The sequence below is a fragment of the Hippichthys cyanospilos genome, chromosome 19 (assembly GCF_059441005.1).
Source record: "Hippichthys cyanospilos isolate Australia breed blue-spotted pipefish chromosome 19, RoL_Hcya_1.0, whole genome shotgun sequence".
Taxonomy (NCBI): Eukaryota; Metazoa; Chordata; class Actinopteri; order Syngnathiformes; family Syngnathidae; genus Hippichthys; species Hippichthys cyanospilos.
Window position 1 is genome coordinate 2949847 of NC_142387.1, and position 18778 is coordinate 2968624.

The 18778-nt window shown below is 38.2% G+C and overlaps 2 protein-coding genes across 4 annotated transcripts; both read left to right on the forward strand.

The window, feature by feature from the left end:
- The first annotated feature begins 1571 nt into the window (after nucleotides 1-1571).
- On the forward strand, nucleotides 1572-8777 carry LOC148407636 (uncharacterized). Of its 2 annotated transcripts, none has more exons than XM_088401919.1 (8): nucleotides 1572-1707; nucleotides 3792-3906; nucleotides 3977-4121; nucleotides 4219-4332; nucleotides 5827-5971; nucleotides 6051-6199; nucleotides 6282-6421; nucleotides 7414-8777. In XM_088401919.1, exons 2-8 carry the CDS (start codon nucleotides 3807-3809, stop codon nucleotides 7563-7565), a joined length of 945 nt encoding a protein of 314 aa, XP_088258045.1. In that variant the 5' UTR covers nucleotides 1572-1707; nucleotides 3792-3806; the 3' UTR covers nucleotides 7566-8777. The 2 variants fall into 2 exon arrangements, with proteins under 2 accessions (XP_088258045.1, XP_088258044.1); XM_088401918.1 differs by lacking the exon at nucleotides 1572-1707 and adding an exon at nucleotides 1799-1900.
- Nucleotides 8778-12703: 3926 nt separating this feature from the next.
- On the forward strand, nucleotides 12704-17991 carry alg14 (ALG14 UDP-N-acetylglucosaminyltransferase subunit). Of its 2 annotated transcripts, none has more exons than XM_088401920.1 (4): nucleotides 12704-12863; nucleotides 14511-14686; nucleotides 15652-15774; nucleotides 17693-17991. In XM_088401920.1, the coding sequence occupies exons 1-4, from the start codon at nucleotides 12713-12715 to the stop codon at nucleotides 17921-17923; spliced, it is 681 nt and encodes a 226-aa protein (XP_088258046.1). In that variant the 5' UTR covers nucleotides 12704-12712; the 3' UTR covers nucleotides 17924-17991. The 2 variants fall into 2 exon arrangements, with proteins under 2 accessions (XP_088258046.1, XP_088258047.1); XM_088401921.1 differs by having other exon boundaries at nucleotides 14538-14686.
- The last annotated feature ends 787 nt before the right edge of the window (nucleotides 17992-18778 follow it).

Genomic DNA, 18778 nt, shown 5'->3' on the forward strand with positions numbered 1-18778 from the left:
TTATGATTGTGAGGAATGCAGTTTAGTGATCATGCTGGTATCTTCTTCCTCAGGAACATCAAGCATGACTGCTCAGGTCACTAAACCCCCGTGGGTCGGGTCACAGACTTGTCTCTTGCAGCTGCTTGAGACTCATCAATTCCTGTTTTTCCCAACCAACAGTAACAGAAAACATTCATCCTAATCTACCAACATACTCATCGCATGACAAATATACTAACTGATTGCATAAGAAATATGGGATAACCTATATGCAGTTATTCTAACAGCTGACTGCCAAAATGAATGAACGACAACAAAAAAGCTAACGTTGTTGCGATCAGTAATGGGAGTCAGAGACACTACAGAAACCCAAAACAAGTGATTTCTGGACATCAAAATGTACTGGAGAGCCAACAAAGCAAAACTTGTCAAATGACTGCACACAGTAACATTTCTTCTTCCTATCTAATTGGTTCCCTCGGGTAACCAGTACTCATAACAATTCAAAATTCATTTGTGTACTACAACCTTAATTGCCCACAGCAAATTCTCTTCTCCCCAACTCCAGACTGAAAGCGAAAGTAAAAAACGTGATTGTCTCCTTGACTGAGGTGGGTGAGTATTTGCTATTCTTCAGGTGGTGCGGGGTGGTGTAGAGTCAATAAGAGGGCCTGTTATCATCATACTATATCTTGCAAGCTATTTATATCTGCTTCAGCGGGGTCTGCGCCTGTGAGAATGTAGAATAGGTAAGGAATTATTTGAAATTCATCAATGAGGGAAAATAACACTTTGGGCGTGTTTTCGGGTTATAAATTAACATTGTAAAATAGTTAAAATCTCCAAAAATGATGGAGCATCCTCAGCTGTATGTACAATGTAGTATTAGCTTTAATGCACCAACGTTAGCTTCATTATATAGATATGTGCATTGGATGAATAGCATTGTCATGCTGAATAAAGACTGCTACTTGAAGGCACATTTTTGTTCTGCTTTTAAACGCTCACGTTTCCTAATGCAGCGCACTGTAAGTATCTACTTTTTGAGATTCTTGCTATAGCTTTACATACCCAAAGGTTTTTTTTTTTTTAATTGTTTTGTCAGTGGTCCCCATTAGTCAAAAAGGAAGCGCAGCAGCCACACGATGAGAGGCACAGTTTCAGTGCCTCACCAAAAAAATCATTATTCATAAGACATTAAAGATTTAATCATATAAATGCATATATTTGAGTGTGATAAGTTAAAAATACCATGACACGGCTCCTTTAAAAAGGTTAATAGTTATTTGGGCGTGGCCACACACCAAGCTACAGTTAAGCATGATTAAGTTAATATGGTTTCTGTTGGGAAGATGTAAATGAATTGACACAATCACGCATGCACAATAAAAGTCAAAGGTGTCTTGGAGTTGCAGTGTTGTGTGCAATTTAAATGGAGGACCTTGCCCCATCCAGCCAAGAGGGAAGGGCCAGCAAGTGGGCCCTCACTAAGTGGCTTGGCTGCCCAGACAGCAAATGACACCAAGAGACCCAAGGCAACTTGCCAGCCCCACCACCAGTCCCCTCCCCCACCCATTCCGCCCCACCATTCCAAACCTCAATGGGACTCCCCAAGAGAGCAAGAGGCCTCCACCACCCAACAGCGTCTGCCACAATAGCCAGCCAACAACTTGGATCAGGTGGAGCACACCTGACAGTGGATAAAAACAGTGAGGCCAGCCACAGGTATGAGTTCCTCCCTATCAAATACACTCTTCCACAAGATCAACATGAAAAAGGGAGGTGTGTTGCGTTTGACACACCTTTTATGAGTGTCGCAGAGCGCATGCAAGATAATTAGTACACGTGAGACATGGATAATCTATAAAATGGACCTCATTCTATCTGTACCACACGCTCAAAGCGAGGACAGCGAAAGGTATGCTTTGTTTGACGATTTTGCGTAGCCATTTCATAATATTTTCGACTTGAAAATAGTGCTATATTTGGTTTTATTTTGATCATCACAAGGTCTGTGTCCTAATATGTTTACGTATGACCTAACAGAAAAGAAATGATTAGATTTTTTTCTAATTTAGTCTTATTTTAATATTTTTTTCTGTTATAAATATGATTAATTGTGAGTTCCAGTATTTTTTACAATGTGTCTAATCAAGCACTGTATAGTCCGTACTATAAGACGCACCCAAAAGCCTTAATTTTTTTTAAAAGCTGACGGTGCGCCTCATAATCCGGTGCGCCTTATATATAGATCATATCATGTGCTGACTGCATAAACTATAGTTTCTGCCCAACAAAATCCTTTTTGAACCTACCTGGCCCGAGGGTATTAAAGAGTTCGGGTTAGGACTCGGGCCAGCCCGATTAGTTAACTTGATATGCAGGCCCAACCTGATTTTTTTTTTCCTTTTTTTTTTTGAGGACTCAGAGCATGTGGCACCACACTCATGCTTGTCTTTTCAGTTTCCCTGTCTTACGTTGATTCGTAACATCTTGCTGCTCCGTTTCGGGATAGCAGGTCAAAAATATGTAATGCATGCAGAGGGAAAATAAAAAAGACGGCGGCACCGCGCGGTCACCTGCGCTTGACTCTTCACTCATACCGTTTCATGTATCTTCCTGACTTTCGTTTATTCGTAACTTCTTGCTGCTCCATATCGGAATAGCAGGTCAAAAATATGTAATGCATGTCGAGGGAAAATTAAAAAGACGCCGGCACCGCACGTTCACCTGCACTTGACTCTTCACTCATACTGTTTCCTGTTTGTCATTTAAATTTCCCCGTCTTTCATTTATTTCTAACTTCTTGCTGCTCCGTATCGGAATAGCAGGTCAAAAATATGTAATGCATGTCGAGGATAAAATTAAAAAGACGGTGGCGCCAGGCGTTCACCTGCGCTTGGCTCCTCACTCATACCGTTGCATGTTTGTACCAGCCAGTACTATGGTTTAAACTCTGTGTGCGCCTTATAATCCGGTGCGCCTTATATATGATTTTTTTTTTTTTTTTTTTTTTTTTTTTTTTTTTTTTTTTTTTTTTTTTTTAGAAACTCTGCCATTCATTGATGGTGCGCCTTATAGTGCGGAAAATACGGTGTTTCATGTTTGAATAATCATGTCCAGAATCACCTTTACTGTCATTGAAAACAATGAAATCTGAGGTTGCTACTCATAATACATTGGCATAAAAATACTCTCTGTGAATACAATGAAATAATAACAATAATGATAGCAATATGTACTGTAAAACACAGAAATGTACATGTGCATAAGAACAACAAATTAACAGATGAGAGTAATCAGTAGTTATTTCATGTTTATGTGAATTGATGATTTTCCAAAAAGTACAAACAATTGCAGTCTTACACTTTCATCAGCTTTATTGCATAGACATTTAGAATTTATTGTACACCTATTGATGATTAAAGGACTCGAGACACGAGAGATGACAAACAACAGTAAAATGCAAACCTCATTAACTCCCAGCTCAATCAAGACCGTTGCTGCCACAGACGTCACTAGTCTTGTGTCGCTTTTGTACCACAGATTTAATTAGCTATGAAATTGGAGACAATCGTAAATTTTCTTCGTAAACACAGTACTTTTAGAATATAATTTCAGAATGAAGAAACTCAATATTTTACTCAAATTAACTGAATGACTCCTGTTAACAATACTCTACAAAAGAAAAAGATGATTTTCAGTTCATCCCACACTGTAAACAAAGAAGGAACATGGTGAATATCATCATCAACTTGTATCTATTACTATTTGCTCATTGGGTGCAATGGTGTAACATCTGTACTTAGAAGCAGTTGTCTACAATGGGGAAACACAATGTCGGACGACTTGTTGTCATATTGCTGTCTCTGGTGGTCTACGGTGTCAGTCTGGTGTTCAATGGTCTTGCCGCTCTGGGAGTAGGTAAGAAAATATGCATAATGCTTTATGTGACCATTGCATTGGATTAAGACTGTGCCTCCAATCTCCACAGAGCCCTTCAGTACTACTACAGGCAATGTGTCTGACGTTTTTGTGACGGAGATCACCCCGTCGGGATGGACCTTCAGTATCTGGAGTGTCATCTATGTGTGGCTGACACTCATGATCATCTATATCCTGGCTAACCTTTGCAGAGAGTACTGCCCTTTCAGTGATTTATCTTACAGAGACATTTTGTGTGCACCATTGTACTGACTGGTTTATATGTTTTTGTTTATTTCCTATTTTACACAGGAATTTTTATGGCTATGTTTACTGCAGTCCACCAGTCTTGCCCTATGGATTCTTCATTTGCTGGTGTCTCAATATGTGCTTCAATATTGCATGGCTGCTTGTTTGGGACAGAGAGTAAGATATTTTTCAATGTGCAAATACATTACATCATTAGAGGAAAGTGCATTTGATTTATATTATTACATCATATATCACTTTTTTTTTTTTTCACCAGACCTCTTGCGGCACTCTTGGGTGCTTTCGGAAATACTTTTTGAGCATGCGCTGCCTCTCTGAACAAACCACTCTCAAATTCGTGTTAGGTGTCTGTGTTAAGTGTCAGGGGGAACCTCTCACTGCATGACCCGTGTGGGTCTTTCCTTAATTCTAATGTTATTATGAGATGGTTGCAGTTATAAAACAAAACTAACTAACTATAGTGTATAATAGCTCACAATGTTAAAGCTCATATTGGAAAAAAAAGCACCATATTGTGATTTTGTACATAGTTACAGCTGTCACATGTGGCAGTTGGGCCCAAGTGCACACATGGGCAGACAGGAGCGGTGAGTGACTATTATGTTGGTGAGTTATGTTTTTTGATGCATATGTGACATTGTAACATGACAATGATGCCATCGTAACAATTTTAACATTATGATATATTGCTGTTGTTGTCATATCCCAACTACCAGACAAAACTTGCAAACTATGACAAGGAATGAACAGCACACCACACATTTTCACCTGACCAAATCAGACCCTCTTTACATAACGATTGGACACCCCTGACACAGTATAGGTTTTCTGTGGAGATTTGAGAAATGATACTACATACTGTACATATTGCATAGATATCCGATTTCATGAGGTGGAAATAAGTCATTTTAGCACAAGTCACAAGCAAGACTTCATTCGTAGCCCTCAAGTAACAAGGGAGTCCTTTGTTTCTGTCGGGAAAAAAAAGTCGAGCAGGTAAAGTCGAGACCCGTCACCATCAAATTTAAAGCAAGTGGAGTCAAGTCATTAATTTCTTCAAGCAAGTGGCAAGTCAAGTTATACAGTTTGCTGTGTCACAACTAAGATTAGGTTCACTGCATCCTGAAGTGACCCAATTCCGATTTTTTTGCCCCTATGCTACCTGTATCTGATCTTTTGAACCACACATATCCGATTTTTTTAAATGCGACAGAAGCCACTTGGGTGTTTGGTACTCAACGGCCAGGTTGCAGTCATGCAACTCGCACAAGCAAGAAAACATCACTATTCTATTCATAAAAGAGCAGCTTGGAAAAAAAACAACAACAACTATAGAAGACCAGGCAAAGACATTTGAAAATATTCTGAGAGGCAGCACAAAATGCCATGGCCAAATACCGCACCTAAATGTAACAGATACAGTAAATGTAAATAAATGTACACATATATATTAATATTATATTCATACATTTAAAACGTTTTGAAATAATCTCTTAATTATATTACTAGTAAATAATTTACTAGTAATAAATTATACTTAGATACAAATAAATGGAAAAAATAATGTATACAAGCAAATTATTTAATATTAGATTTCAGAATAGCAAATCAGTTTTGATCACATATATGTTTTTTTACACATTCCCAAAGGTGGATGATTGCTGCACTTGTCTTACTAATTTTGGTTGCTGGCACAAACTATGGTATGATAGCTTTTTCCTGCCATGGTCTTCATATTTATGGACCATGGCTCAAGAAATACCACAACGTGGACCTATGGCTCATTCGCATATTGGTAAGTGTAATATAGACTGATCCCATTCATTCAACAAATCTGCAAATGAACCCGCAATAACATTATAATACAACTCCAGGTTCAGAATGGTGTGATGATCTACACGACATGGACAACCATCGCCACACTGCTCAACTTGGCCATTGTGTTGACTTACGAAGCAAATGTTTCCTCTACAAATGCTGCCACCGTGTCCTATAGTATGTTAACAATTGTTCTGCTTGTATGGTGAGTCTTCCACACAGAAACACAAAATATTAAACAGAATTTTTTTCGTCTCTGTTCTTCAAAGTAAAACTCTTTCTTTTAGGTTTTACCTTCAGAACGTAGTCCTGGACAAGTACGTGCGCTACATACTTATTGATTATCCAGTTGTGATCTGGGCACTGGCAGGAAACTTTGATAAGAACTACAATGCTGAATCACCAAGCCGTAGTGGCATTTTCATCGGTAAGAGAATGTGTGTTACAATCATACAATATTACAAATATTTTCATCCAGTTATTGCATAGGTCTTATCTTAATCATTTGAATCAGGTGTGTTTGCGAGCGAAGAATCGAAAACATGCCAGATTGCGACCCTTGAGGACTGGAATTTGAGACATAAGATTGATTGGCTTTCGCTTACTCAGATTGGGTTGTGGGGGCTGCAAACTAAGCAGAGTGTCAATTTACCATGTCTTCAGTTATGTTGTTTGTCTTGGGATCTGTCAGAAGAACTAATTTCAGGACACCGAAAGACAGTCTCTCCAAGTTGTCTAGGAGGTGTTCCCCGTGGCCTCCTTACCACCCAGAACAACACACAAAGGAGGCGTCATCGACTGTGATTACATGCAATCAGTACCCCATTCAAAATCTAAATATTGGCAATATTCAGGCAGGAAGGAGGGGGTTGGTTGTTGGGATGACAATGCACGGACAGTTATGGTTGTAAGGTGGTCACCATTTGCCCATGCCACATGCACAGTTGAACTTTATCCTCCCAAAGGAGATCTTACCGTTCATCCGTATGGACGCACGTCAATGCAATGCATATGGACCATGGAGTTTATTTCTACTTCTGCAGGTCAAAGACTGTGCGCTTTGAACGCTTGGGATTTTAATACTAACCAGGTATAGGGCCATGACTGACTGTGACTCTGCTTGTTCTGTCTCACATCGAAACGGAATGGCAGAAATGCTCAATTATACCTAAATCTAGGAAAATACCAAAAGATAGAAAATTCCACCTATGTGCAAAGTTAGACTACTGCGGTACATGAAGAGAGAGCCCAAAAAAGCATTGGGACTTGTATGCCTTCTCCACAATAAGCAGATGACTCTGGGATGGTATTTTTATTATTATTGTCATTATTATGAATTTGAGTATTATTATAATATGCACTATAACAATAAGAGTTACATTTGTGCTGTTATGATGGCCTTTACTTTTTCACTTGTAGTTGTGCTACTAGCAGCGGCATCGTTGCTGTACGTTGTTCGTCTTGTCCTGGTGATTTGGCGCCACTGCAAGCACCCTCTCTACAAAGGCATCAGCCCAGAAGCCATTCAACCAATGGAAACTGCCCAGCACCAAAGGAGAGTACTCAGATGAACGCCTTTTGTTTTTTTGTTTCATTTTTTTACATCCTATTTGACGCAGCAGTGTGTTATTGTTCTTTATTACGCTACGTTAGCCTCATGTAGCAGTAGTGGTAATTATTTACACGAGATGACAATTCTATTATCGGACTTTATCTGTTAGTATCCCTAGAGGATCTCTCACTGACTAATCTTTGAACCTTTTATAGTGCCTGCCTGATGATTACAACTTACATAGACCCAATAACATGTTGTATACAATCTTACAGGGTGTGTGGGTCTGCTCTTGGGGATGTGTATCTGTGTTTTAGACTGATGGAATGATATTTCTTTTTATGATATACAGTGGGCTCCCTGTTTACGAGATTAATCCGTTCATCAGTTGGGATCGTAACGCGAATTCGCCATAAATCGGGCAATCCGAACCTATGTTAATTAGCTAATGTGTGTAAAACCCCAGGTAAAAACATCAAAATTGTATATACATTAAAATATTAGTATCAAAATAGTATAGTAAGTGATATATATAATATACAGTACATGCATACAATTAAATATCATAAATAAAAAATATGTAAAGGATTTATTTACCTTTGAGTGACGCTTGTTATGATCATATTCCCTAGTAAGGATAGCCTAGGCTGGGCTATCTAAGCTTTCTTCAAATTTCTTGATTATCTTCTGACTTCTCTCTTTAACAGCACTAGCAATTTTGGGACTCATGGATAACTAATTCAAGTTTGAATTAAGCACTAAAATGCATAATAAATACGATACTGAAAGCGCTCTCACACAAGATCAGGTCTTTAGGCAGCCGTCTTTATGACCCCGTGCACCAACAATGGCAGACCAGCATCTTTGTGACCCCCTCACACTGACCAATAGGAGACCAGTATCTTAGGGCGTCGAAATGCCGACCGATAGCAGACCAGCATTGTAGTGACACGTTGCAGCGAAGGCAGTTTGACGCCAACAGAAGCATTTACCTAAAAACGACAACAAAACACAACCAACCCCACAGGTCATGACAGTTGTTGATGTTAATCGTAAAGCGGGATAAATGCCTTAAAGAGGGGACGAAAAAACTCTGTATCATAACATTGTAATGCGAAAAAAACATAAGCCATGGGACGCCGTAACCCGGGGGTCCACTGTACTTTATTTTTGTTGTTTTAGTTGTTCAGTACCTTCAGTTGCATTTTGATGTATTAAAAGGGCTATCTAAATAAAATACAAGTTGTTCCTAAAGTACGCTTTTTGTGTGACTGAAGACAATAGTAATTCTCTGATTGTCTGGTTCTCTGATTTTCTTATGTTAACAGCAGTTATGTGTACCCTCACCCTTTCTTATGCACTATGCTTAGTGAATGTGCCACACTGAGGTAATACACACAATCATTTGATCCATATTTGGCTGTTATACACCAGCCCCTGATTGACATGGGGCACAAACATGGCAATTCTCAAAAGTACCGGTATTTCATAAAAAATCTCACAGAACCTTTAATATTAATTACAGTAGGTCCTATATGCTAGGCTAAGATTCGAAATTGGTCTTTGAATTGTATTAAACTTCGTTCTCAATTTTGACGATCTCACAAGGCCATGCGCATCTGCATAATCTTCCCCAAAGGCCAGGATCCCCAGGGAGCAAATAGATCCATCCATATTGGTCATGATGTCACAGACAACCTTTTCTTTAACGTTTATCTTTGTTGGAGCAATGGTAAGTATTCACATAGCCAACACACAAAAAATAATCAGCAAGATATTCCACCTGCTTCAATCTCTTTTTTCCAGACTAAACCTCTGACATAATGATTCCTCGGGGAATTGATGTTTTTTGTCACAGCAATAGAATGTGATAGTGCGTGAGCAGCTCCAAATCATTGGAGTCATCTGACAGTTTGGTAATAGGTCTATAATTTAAGATTGCTTCCCTTATTCGTGTTTGGTCGCATTCTTCAATTGGTCGACGTCAATGGAGTGCCCGTGGCGTGAGCGTTTACAGTCAACACATTTGGTGGTTAATTCAAACTTGAATTGGTTATTTATGAGTTCCAAGATTGCTAGTGATGTTAAAGAGAGAACTAAGAATATGATGTACAGTACAGTACATGGAAACGAACCTGGAGATAATCAAGAAATACGAAGAAAGCGAAGATAGCCTAGCCTAGGCTACCCTTACGAGGGAATATGGCCATAACAAGTGTCACTCAAATGTAAATAAATAGTTTAGATATTTTTTATCTATGATGTTATTTGTATGCATGTATATAACATATAGGTAGCACTTACTATACTATTATGATACTAATTTTTAATATGTTTATACAATTTGGATGTTTTTACCTGGGGTCCTACATGCATTAGCTAATTAACATAGGTTTGGATTGCCTGCCGTAAGGCGAATTCGTGTTACGATGCCAACTGCGGAACGGATTAATCTTGTAAACTGGGGGCCCACTGTCCTCAAATCTTAAATTATTATACCTTATACAAAAACTGTACCATTGTGGCAGACCAGCATCTTTGTGACCCCCTCACACTGACCCATATACATATGCTCATATCCAATTTATTGATATCATGTATCACATGTAGGGATACGTTTTAATTGCTGATGCGGGTTTATTGATGTTTAAATGCTCCATAAAATAGCCTGTGTAGTACACGATTATGGTGATGCAATGCCCAGTAATCGAGCATCACTGAAGGCCGTGTGAAACTGATACTCACACCCACACAAACACATTATATATATATATATATATATATATATATATATATATATATATATATATATATATATATATATATATATATATATATATATATATATATATATATATATATATATATATATACACTCACACACACACACACACACACACTCACACACACACAGTGGGCCCCCAATTTACAAGATTAATCCATTCCGGGGTTGGGATTGTAACGTGAATTCGCCATATGGTGAGCAGGGAAACCCAAACCTATGTTAAATAGCAAATGCATGTAAAACTGCACATAAAAACATAAAAATTGTAAATACATATTAAGAATGAGTACCAAAATTGTATAAAGAGTGCTACTTATATATAATATACATGTATACACTTAAATAACATCATAAATAAAAAATATAGAAAGGATTTAGTTACCTCTGAGTGCTGTGAGAGCTTGTTATGGCCATATTTCATAGTGAGGGTAGTTAATCTTAGTTTAGCCTTCTTCGTATTTATGGATTATCTCCAGATTCCTTTACATATAAATCATCTTACTTCTCTCTTTAACATCACTAGCCATCTTCTGACTCATGGATAACAAATTCCTGTTTGAATTAAGCACTAAAATGCACGATAAATATGGTTTTGTTTCCACTTACAAGCGAAGAAACATTCTGTCATTTTGGAAACCGTGACACCAACCAATAACAGACCAGCATCTTAGTGCTTCTGTGACGGCAACGAATAGCAGGGATTATTATTAGGGAGTCGTGACGCCGACCAGCATTCTAGTGACGTAGGCCGTGACGCGTGTAAAGACGTATGAGCGTGGAGAGACTTGCAGAATCATGTATGCACGCTGACCGCCATACTTGAGAAGGAGTTTTGGTCGTAGCGCAAAAAAAAAAAAAAAAGGTGTAAAATGGTACAAAAACTGCTGCAGTCGACATCATAAGGTGAAAAAAACGTAAACCAGAGACGTTGTAAACCGGGGGTCCACTGTGTGTATGTGTGTGTGTGTGTGTGTGTGTATATATATATATATATATATATATATATATATATATATATATTTTTTTTTTTTTTTTGGGATGAAAAGAAAAACAAAGCTCTGAGGGCGCAAAGGATGATGAAGCCTAAAGTGGCAAGAGAACTGTAATTTTTACTATTCTTATTGTTTTTTACAGTAGTGATACTACGGTAGTCAGCAGCTGTCTCAAATTTTCTCCAGTGCGGTATAATTAACCTCCTCATTAAAACATCTCCATATATCTATTCAATTATTTTAATTGGCAAGTTATTCCACATTAGGGTTATACTGTATTTTGCTTGGCCTGTGTATACTGTGTATTTTGCTTGCAAGTCTCAAGGGCTTTCTATCCTTCAATTCATTGAAAGTCATGTTCGGATCACCACCTACTGAAACATAAGTCGTGTAGTCTATAATATTCTAAATTCAAAGATTAAATTTGCCACATTTTTCATAAAACTTTTGTTACGGCTGTTTGATAGTCCAAGAGCAATTTTCCATGTCAGAATTAATGGAGACCGATTTCGCACTTAAGCAAGTCATCACTCACTCACTCACTCACTCACTCACTCACTCACTCACTCACTCACTCACTCACTCACTCACTCACTCACTCAGGATCCGTGAATAAAGTTATGACAGTCTCTTAAATAACGAACAACACTGTTAGCATAAAATCTATTCTAGATCAACGTGTGTACAGTATGTTAATTCATTATCACTCTTTTCGCCTCGCCACATTGGTGACCCCGGACGTTGCGAAGAAACCACACGTTGCTGTGCTAGTGGAGATCTTTACTCTTCGCATGCCATCACAAAACTGATACAAAAAAATCCAAAACGGCAAAGACAAAGCCAACAGGTTCAAAGCATCAAAGGATCATAGCGACATGCCTACTGGGTGAGAGACATGGTCCTAGTGTCCGCCCGCTATTTATAGCGACATGCCTACTGGGTGAGAGACATGGTCCTAGTGTCCGGCCTGCTTGTTTATTTTTATTGCACAGAAAATTTTTTCCCGATTAGCTTTGTTTTCATTTCACTGCTGATAGTTCAAACAAATAACAATGTTGTGAACGAATTTTTAATCAGCACCCACACATATATGCTATGAAAAAATTATAAATATATTCTTAGCGTATACCATTTTCTTCACCCATAATTTTTAATCCAACCGTACACGATAAAGGGCGGTATTTCTGCCGCAGAGACAAATAATAAAATAACGTGGAAACGCCCCGGAAAAATCAATGTCTTCAAGTTAAGTAAGTTTAGCCAGTAACGTCTACCTACAACGAGTAAACGATATTTTTTGCAATACGCACCGATACATTAGATGGCGGTATAGGCATTCAAAGCTGACTTGTGGCTCGTCAATGACGGAAGTAGTTGTTTGCGGAATTGATGCCTGTCATGGCTGTACTATTAGGATGCGCCGTTGTTATAGCAGCTTGCATGCTATTTTTTCTGCGTTTGTATACAGTTGTTAGGAATGGGGAAAACTATAAACCTGGTAACAAAGGTCGGATTACGCTCCTTGTCGTTGCGGGATCAGGTAAAAGAGATGTAGCAATTACAACTGTACGCATGAGATTCTCTAGCACCTGTCGCGCTGTGTGTTATTGGACGTTCTGTGCTTGAAAATATTCCACGTTATACTTGAGAAAGCTGTAAATTTGCGAGCAGCCGCCAGTGCTTGTTTTGCTTAAGTCATCTCACGTAGGTAAGTAACAGATATTGTGTGTGCACTTAGAGATTGCTATAGCAAATTTATAAACTCAATTCTCAGTTTTGAAACAACTTGATTTTTGTAACTTTTGAGATTCATAAGTGACAACCACCAATTCGTATTCTAGAGCAGCGACAGGGTATTAAAACAAACAGTGGTAGGTGTGTAGTGTATAATGGTGCAAATCAAAATCAAAACCGCTTTACTATCCAGTGATGTGTGCTTAGGCAGTAAAATTAGTTACATTAGGCATTCATCAACCAAACAGAGTGGTTATGTTTTCCAAAAAATTAAATGTTATCTATTATGGAGTGGCTTAATTGCAGTTTGCCTGGTCCATGGGTTTTCATTATGCTGTTGCTTCACAATACTTCTTTAACTGACCTCTGAGATGGTTACAGAGCAACTGCACATCTCAGTGCTTCTCAATTATTTTTTTAACCCCCTAAGGAAGAGAAAGCATTTGTTTTGACTTTAAATAAGATCATTATCTTAAAAAAAACTGTGTAAGTATACCTTAAACTCTATCCTTTTAACGCTAAAAAAAAGCAATGTAAATCAACTTTCAACAAATCTAAACTTTGCTTTGTACACGGTTTGTACAGGTTACAGGCTAGTCTGAAACAGAATAAGAAACTTTGTGCATCAAAGTGCCTGATATCCAAAAATATGTCTTTGCTTACAACCAGGTCAGGGTGTCCCTCGCCCAATGCCTGCAGACAGCTGAGATAGGCACCGGCAAGCCAACAGCCTATGTGAGGATAGGCGGCTATAGAAAATGGATGCATGGATGTTATTCCTTATTCAAACTAGAAATATTTTTGACCAACTGAATCGTTTGATGCTGAAAAAAATAATCAACAAATAATACATAATGATCTAAATGGACTCACCTCGGTGGCACAGTGAATAGCACATCCACCTCACATTTAAAGGGACCCGAGTTCAAATCCACCTTGCTACGGCCTTCCTGTGTGGAGCTTGCTTGTTCTTCTCAAGCCCGAGCGGGTTCCCTCCAGGCACTCCGGCTTCCTTCCACACTCCAAAAACATGCATGGAAGGTATATTGTACATACTAAATTGTTCTTAGGTGCTATTGGGTGTATGAATGGTTGTTCGCCTCTGTGTGGCCTGCAATTGGCTGGCATCCAGTTGATGCTGTGCCTACTGCCCGAAGCCAGCTGGTTTAGGCACCAGGAAGCCTGTGACCCTTGTGAGGATAAGGGGCTCTAATAATCTTAAAACGTTTTAACCTGAAAAAAAAGGTAGAAAACATTGTGCGGAATATTTGTCAAAATCACATTAATCATTCATGTGATTTAGAAAAAGAAAGTTGGAGACTGCAATTTTGCATTGCCACAGACTTTGGCAGTGAGATCCACTGCTCCATCTAGTGCTGTAGATGTACACTACACCCGTCAAAAGCATTATTATTTTCATTTATAGTTATTTTTGTTGTTGTTTTCATTGCAGATGACAACCAGGTCTATGTGTTTTCAGGTGGTCACACTACTGAAATCCTGCGCTTGATGAAGAGTCTTTCCAGTGCTTATTCACCTCGATCATATGTTATTGCGGATTCAGACAGGATGAGTGAAGACAGAATCCGTGCATTTGAAAAATCCAATCACCAGGAATCTGATCCACAGGTAACAGTCTATTTTACTTAACCCGTTTTAGGTTGTGCAATAGACCAAATTCATTGCAGTGAAAAAAAGAGCTTTCAATCAAAATGTAATTACAGAGCACATTTTTAAATAATAGAGTTGACCCAAGTGTTGTATGATTGGTTCAAAAAACACACAGGATTTAAAACTAACTTAACAAACCAGAATATAAGTAATACATTAAAAAACAAAACACAAAGCTCATGTGATGCATGATCAGGCCAAAACAGAAGAAAGGATAAGTGTGATTCAAAACAAAAAAAATCCATGGAATTTTGGATTTATTATATAATTGAACATTTGTAAGACTGAAGGACCTTTAAATTGAAACAAACATTTTATTGATTTATTTAATCAATTTTCTCATTGGTTATTTCGCCTTTCCTCTAATTATGTTTGTTTTAAAGCACCACTACTTTTATTGTTCTTCCGTTTTTAAAAATATGGAGGTTATTTTTGCTGCTGTGATTGCATTTATCTTATACATCCATCCAATTTTCTTAGCCACTTATGCTCACTCTTTGCCGGTGTGCTGCCTTCTCATCTTCTGGCAGTAGGCAGGGTGCACCCTGAACTGGTTGCCAGCCAATTGCATGGCACACAAAGACAAACAAATGGGCATGGGGTGAACAGTCAAACTCTGCACAGAAAGGCCGGAGAGGGAATCGAACTTCTGACCTCATTTCTGTAAGGCTGATATGTTAACAATGATTCAGAACCAAGCTCCTAGAAAGTCAAGAAATTAAGTTAAAAAAAAATACATCTGGGGAAAAATAAGAAACCTTAAGCCCTCCTTCCAGGCTCAACAGGCTGCATTGAATGCCGAGGGGTATGTTAACACAAGGTGCAATATTAAACTTGGATCTGAAAGCTGTCAAGATCATATGAAAATTTTATTTCATATTATGTTAATACCTTGGAGATTAAATAAATTGGATGTTTTCCAGTTTACCATTCATCGGATCCCACGAAGCCGTGAAGTACATCAGTCATGGAGTTCTTCCATTTTTAGCACACTAATTGCCCAATTTTCCTCAATACCCCTCGTCTTCAGACTAAGACCAGACATGGTGAGTAAACATTCTGAAGCATATGAAGAGTTATTACAGGTATGCACAAATCGGTGTTCATTCCAATTCAGTAAGTAATTGGTCATTGAAAACCAGTGCAGTCTTCATCATTTTATATCTTTATGTACTGTATAGATTTCAGTGACGCACATTCACAGTTTAATTTGATACATGTCATAGTTTGACGTTTTTGTCATCGCAGTGCTGCCATTTTACCGAATAGAAAGCCACTTCCAGAATAATTTGAATTTTCACAGTGACATTATCAGGAGCATTACAGGCTTAGACCCATTTCAAGTCAGACCAGACGAGTGAAGTTAACATTTTTATGAAATGGTGCAAGTTCCTTTAACAAGTATGTACATGGTATGATAAATTCATCTATTTATTTATTTGTGATACACACGTGCCAAACTTGCCATATGTTTCAAAAACACCATACAGTCCTCTCTCTCCGCAACCGTTTTAGTTCCTGTTTACACTTCTTAGACTTCCTTTGCCTATTTTCAATTCTAGGCTAGTCACTGACTGAGGCTAACTCCCTGCTGGACGGAATTAAGTTTAAACAGATATTTATATTATTTTGCTTTTTTTTTTAAATAGGATTTGATTGAACAAATCTCTTACACATAGCTGAGCAACGCATTCTAGGATGCATTTATGGCAAATAGAGGTGGCATCATACAAACAATCAATGCTCATTTTATGGTAGTGACACTTGTTTGCTTTTAGCCAGTTCGTAAGCTAAAAGTTAAGAAATTGCAATGAAAATGGCATACATCCATCACTACTCCATCCTCCATTTACTGCAACTTGGGTTAATTTTCCAAAAAATGTGTGGCTACGTAAATCATGGCTGTCCAATTAAAAGACATGGTGTTTGTTATTAAGATGATGAAATTACTGTACTTATAGAGGCATTTCTACATCGTATAATCAAGTAACATACTGTGTATTTGGGGGAGAGTGGGCAGAAACGAAACAAGACTGTGAGGCAATCTGCAAATGCCTATAGACACAAATGCTGAAAATAATGTTGCAACAATAAAATAATTTGAAGTTTCAATGCTTCATTTTTTGACACAGCTGAATATGTTTTTTTCTAAAAGTCATCATTACTATCTGATGCGCCAAATAGCTCATCTCATTTCAGTGTGCGGATATAACTCGTTCTTCTTTCTCATCTTACTCTTCCACGGGTAGTCAAATGATTGCTGATCATCTTACTTGGAATATTCTTCCAATCTGTCTTTACTCAAGTAGTGACGACTGTGTGGTGAGGTCAGAACATGGAAGCTTGCCCTTCACTGTGCCCCCCACCTGCTGACATGCGTGCCACTGCTCTCGCATTTTTGTTTTCAACGGCTTGTTTAAGCACACATCCAAGAGCGAAAGGAGACAAGTCAAGCCTTTTCCTTTTCATTATGCGTCAAGGTCCGCCGAAAAAAAATTATCCTCGCAGCTTAGTTGTCGACAACAAAGAGGCAATTAGGTGGTACTTGACAAAAATGCATTTTTGCAATGTTCCATGGAAACAGTCTAAAATGGATGCATACTATATAGAGTTAGAGGTTTATATAATCATTTTAAGTCTCGTAAATGACATAACACTTATTTCGTATTCAAATTAATGTTATTCAAACACAGATATGTGCAAAAAATGGGTCTATTCTGAGTCACCCCCCCCTAATATGGGAGTTGAAAATAAGTGAGGAAAAAAACTTGACTTGTACTCTGACTTCGGTAAATTTAGCACCTACATTTTAAAATCTGAACATTTCCAGGAGAACCAGACTTATAGCCCCGGGTCAATTTGTTTCTCAATTCTCGGTGCCCCAACTCTTACTAGGGTCCTCTATATCCATATCTTGTGAATGTTCTCATGTGACCCTCCTTCCTTCTGTATATTTTGTTTTAGGTGCTGTGTAACGGCCCAGGGACCTGTGTTCCCGTTTGCATAGCAGGACTCCTGCTTGGAATTCTGGGAATTAAGAAAGTCTTAATTGTTTTTATTGAAAGCATTTGTCGGGTGGAGTCACTGTCACTAACAGGGAGAATCCTTTACTACTTTTCAGACTATTTTTTCGTGCAGTGGGCCAGTTTGAGGAACAGCTATCCAAAGTCTATATACCTCGGCAGAATTGTGTGAACATTTCTTTTCAATCAGGAAAGAATGTACAAAAAGTCAAGTGTGTTTGAATAAAAGTTACTTTTGTATTTTTTCTTGACCTTCTTGTATTTGAGTATGAAAAAGGACAGTAGTCCATTACATTTTTCTCTTAAGAAGTTGGTGAAGCACTGCCAAAAAACAAGGACCAAAATGAAAATACTGTACTCTCAAGCCACCTGAAATACCTCGGGCCTGATCTTACCAAAGGTTTACATGAGTAATAAAGTGGTGGTTGTCAATATGTTTAAAGCCATTTGAGTACCTAGGGTAGAAAAAACCTTTGTAAGGCAAAGGCCAAGACCACATCCCCTGGTAAAAAATGTATGAAAAAGCCTACCTATATCATGATCATTTAAACATTCTATGGTTAAACGTATGCATATAAATGATGACATCTTACTTTTGGCTCATTTAGTTTTTAATGAAATATGTGATTTTTTTTTCATTACCAACATTTCTAACTGGGAATTAAAACCTCTCGTTTACGTAATCTGCGCCTCTTACCGTATGGCTGCTGCACCCCCTTCATGTATCGTTCCAAAGCTGTCCGGCCACGAAACATCCATCATTTTAACTGCATATCCTCACAAGGGTCACTTGGCTTGGAACCTATTCCAGAGGAATAAATTAGAGAACCAAAAACAGGCCTTTTTCTGACATCAAAATTAACTGTGTAGAGAAGTACTCAAAGCAGTGCTGTGCAATCAATGTTTTCTTTGTCAGTACTGTATTTATTTCCAGGAATAGCATTCTATGATAATATACAAGGAAATCAAGAGTTTCAGATCATACTTGAGGGAGTTTTTTACATACAAAGGATAAGGAATAATGCAT

Bases quoted from the DNA above. Each gene is read 5' to 3' on its own strand.
- alg14 (XM_088401920.1), top strand. From the start codon at position 12,713: ATGCCTGTCATGGCTGTACTATTAGGATGCGCCGTTGTTATAGCAGCT. The intron at 12,864-14,510 runs GTAAAAGAGATG...TTTTCATTGCAG, and splicing joins CCTTGTCGTTGCGGGATCAG to ATGACAACCAGGTCTATGTG. The intron at 14,687-15,651 runs GTAACAGTCTAT...GATGTTTTCCAG, and splicing joins ACCAGGAATCTGATCCACAG to TTTACCATTCATCGGATCCC.
- LOC148407636 (XM_088401919.1), top strand. From the start codon at position 3,807: ATGGGGAAACACAATGTCGGACGACTTGTTGTCATATTGCTGTCTCTG. The intron at 5,972-6,050 runs GTAAGTGTAATA...ATACAACTCCAG, and splicing joins TATGGCTCATTCGCATATTG to GTTCAGAATGGTGTGATGAT. The intron at 6,422-7,413 runs GTAAGAGAATGT...TTTCACTTGTAG, and splicing joins CCGTAGTGGCATTTTCATCG to TTGTGCTACTAGCAGCGGCA.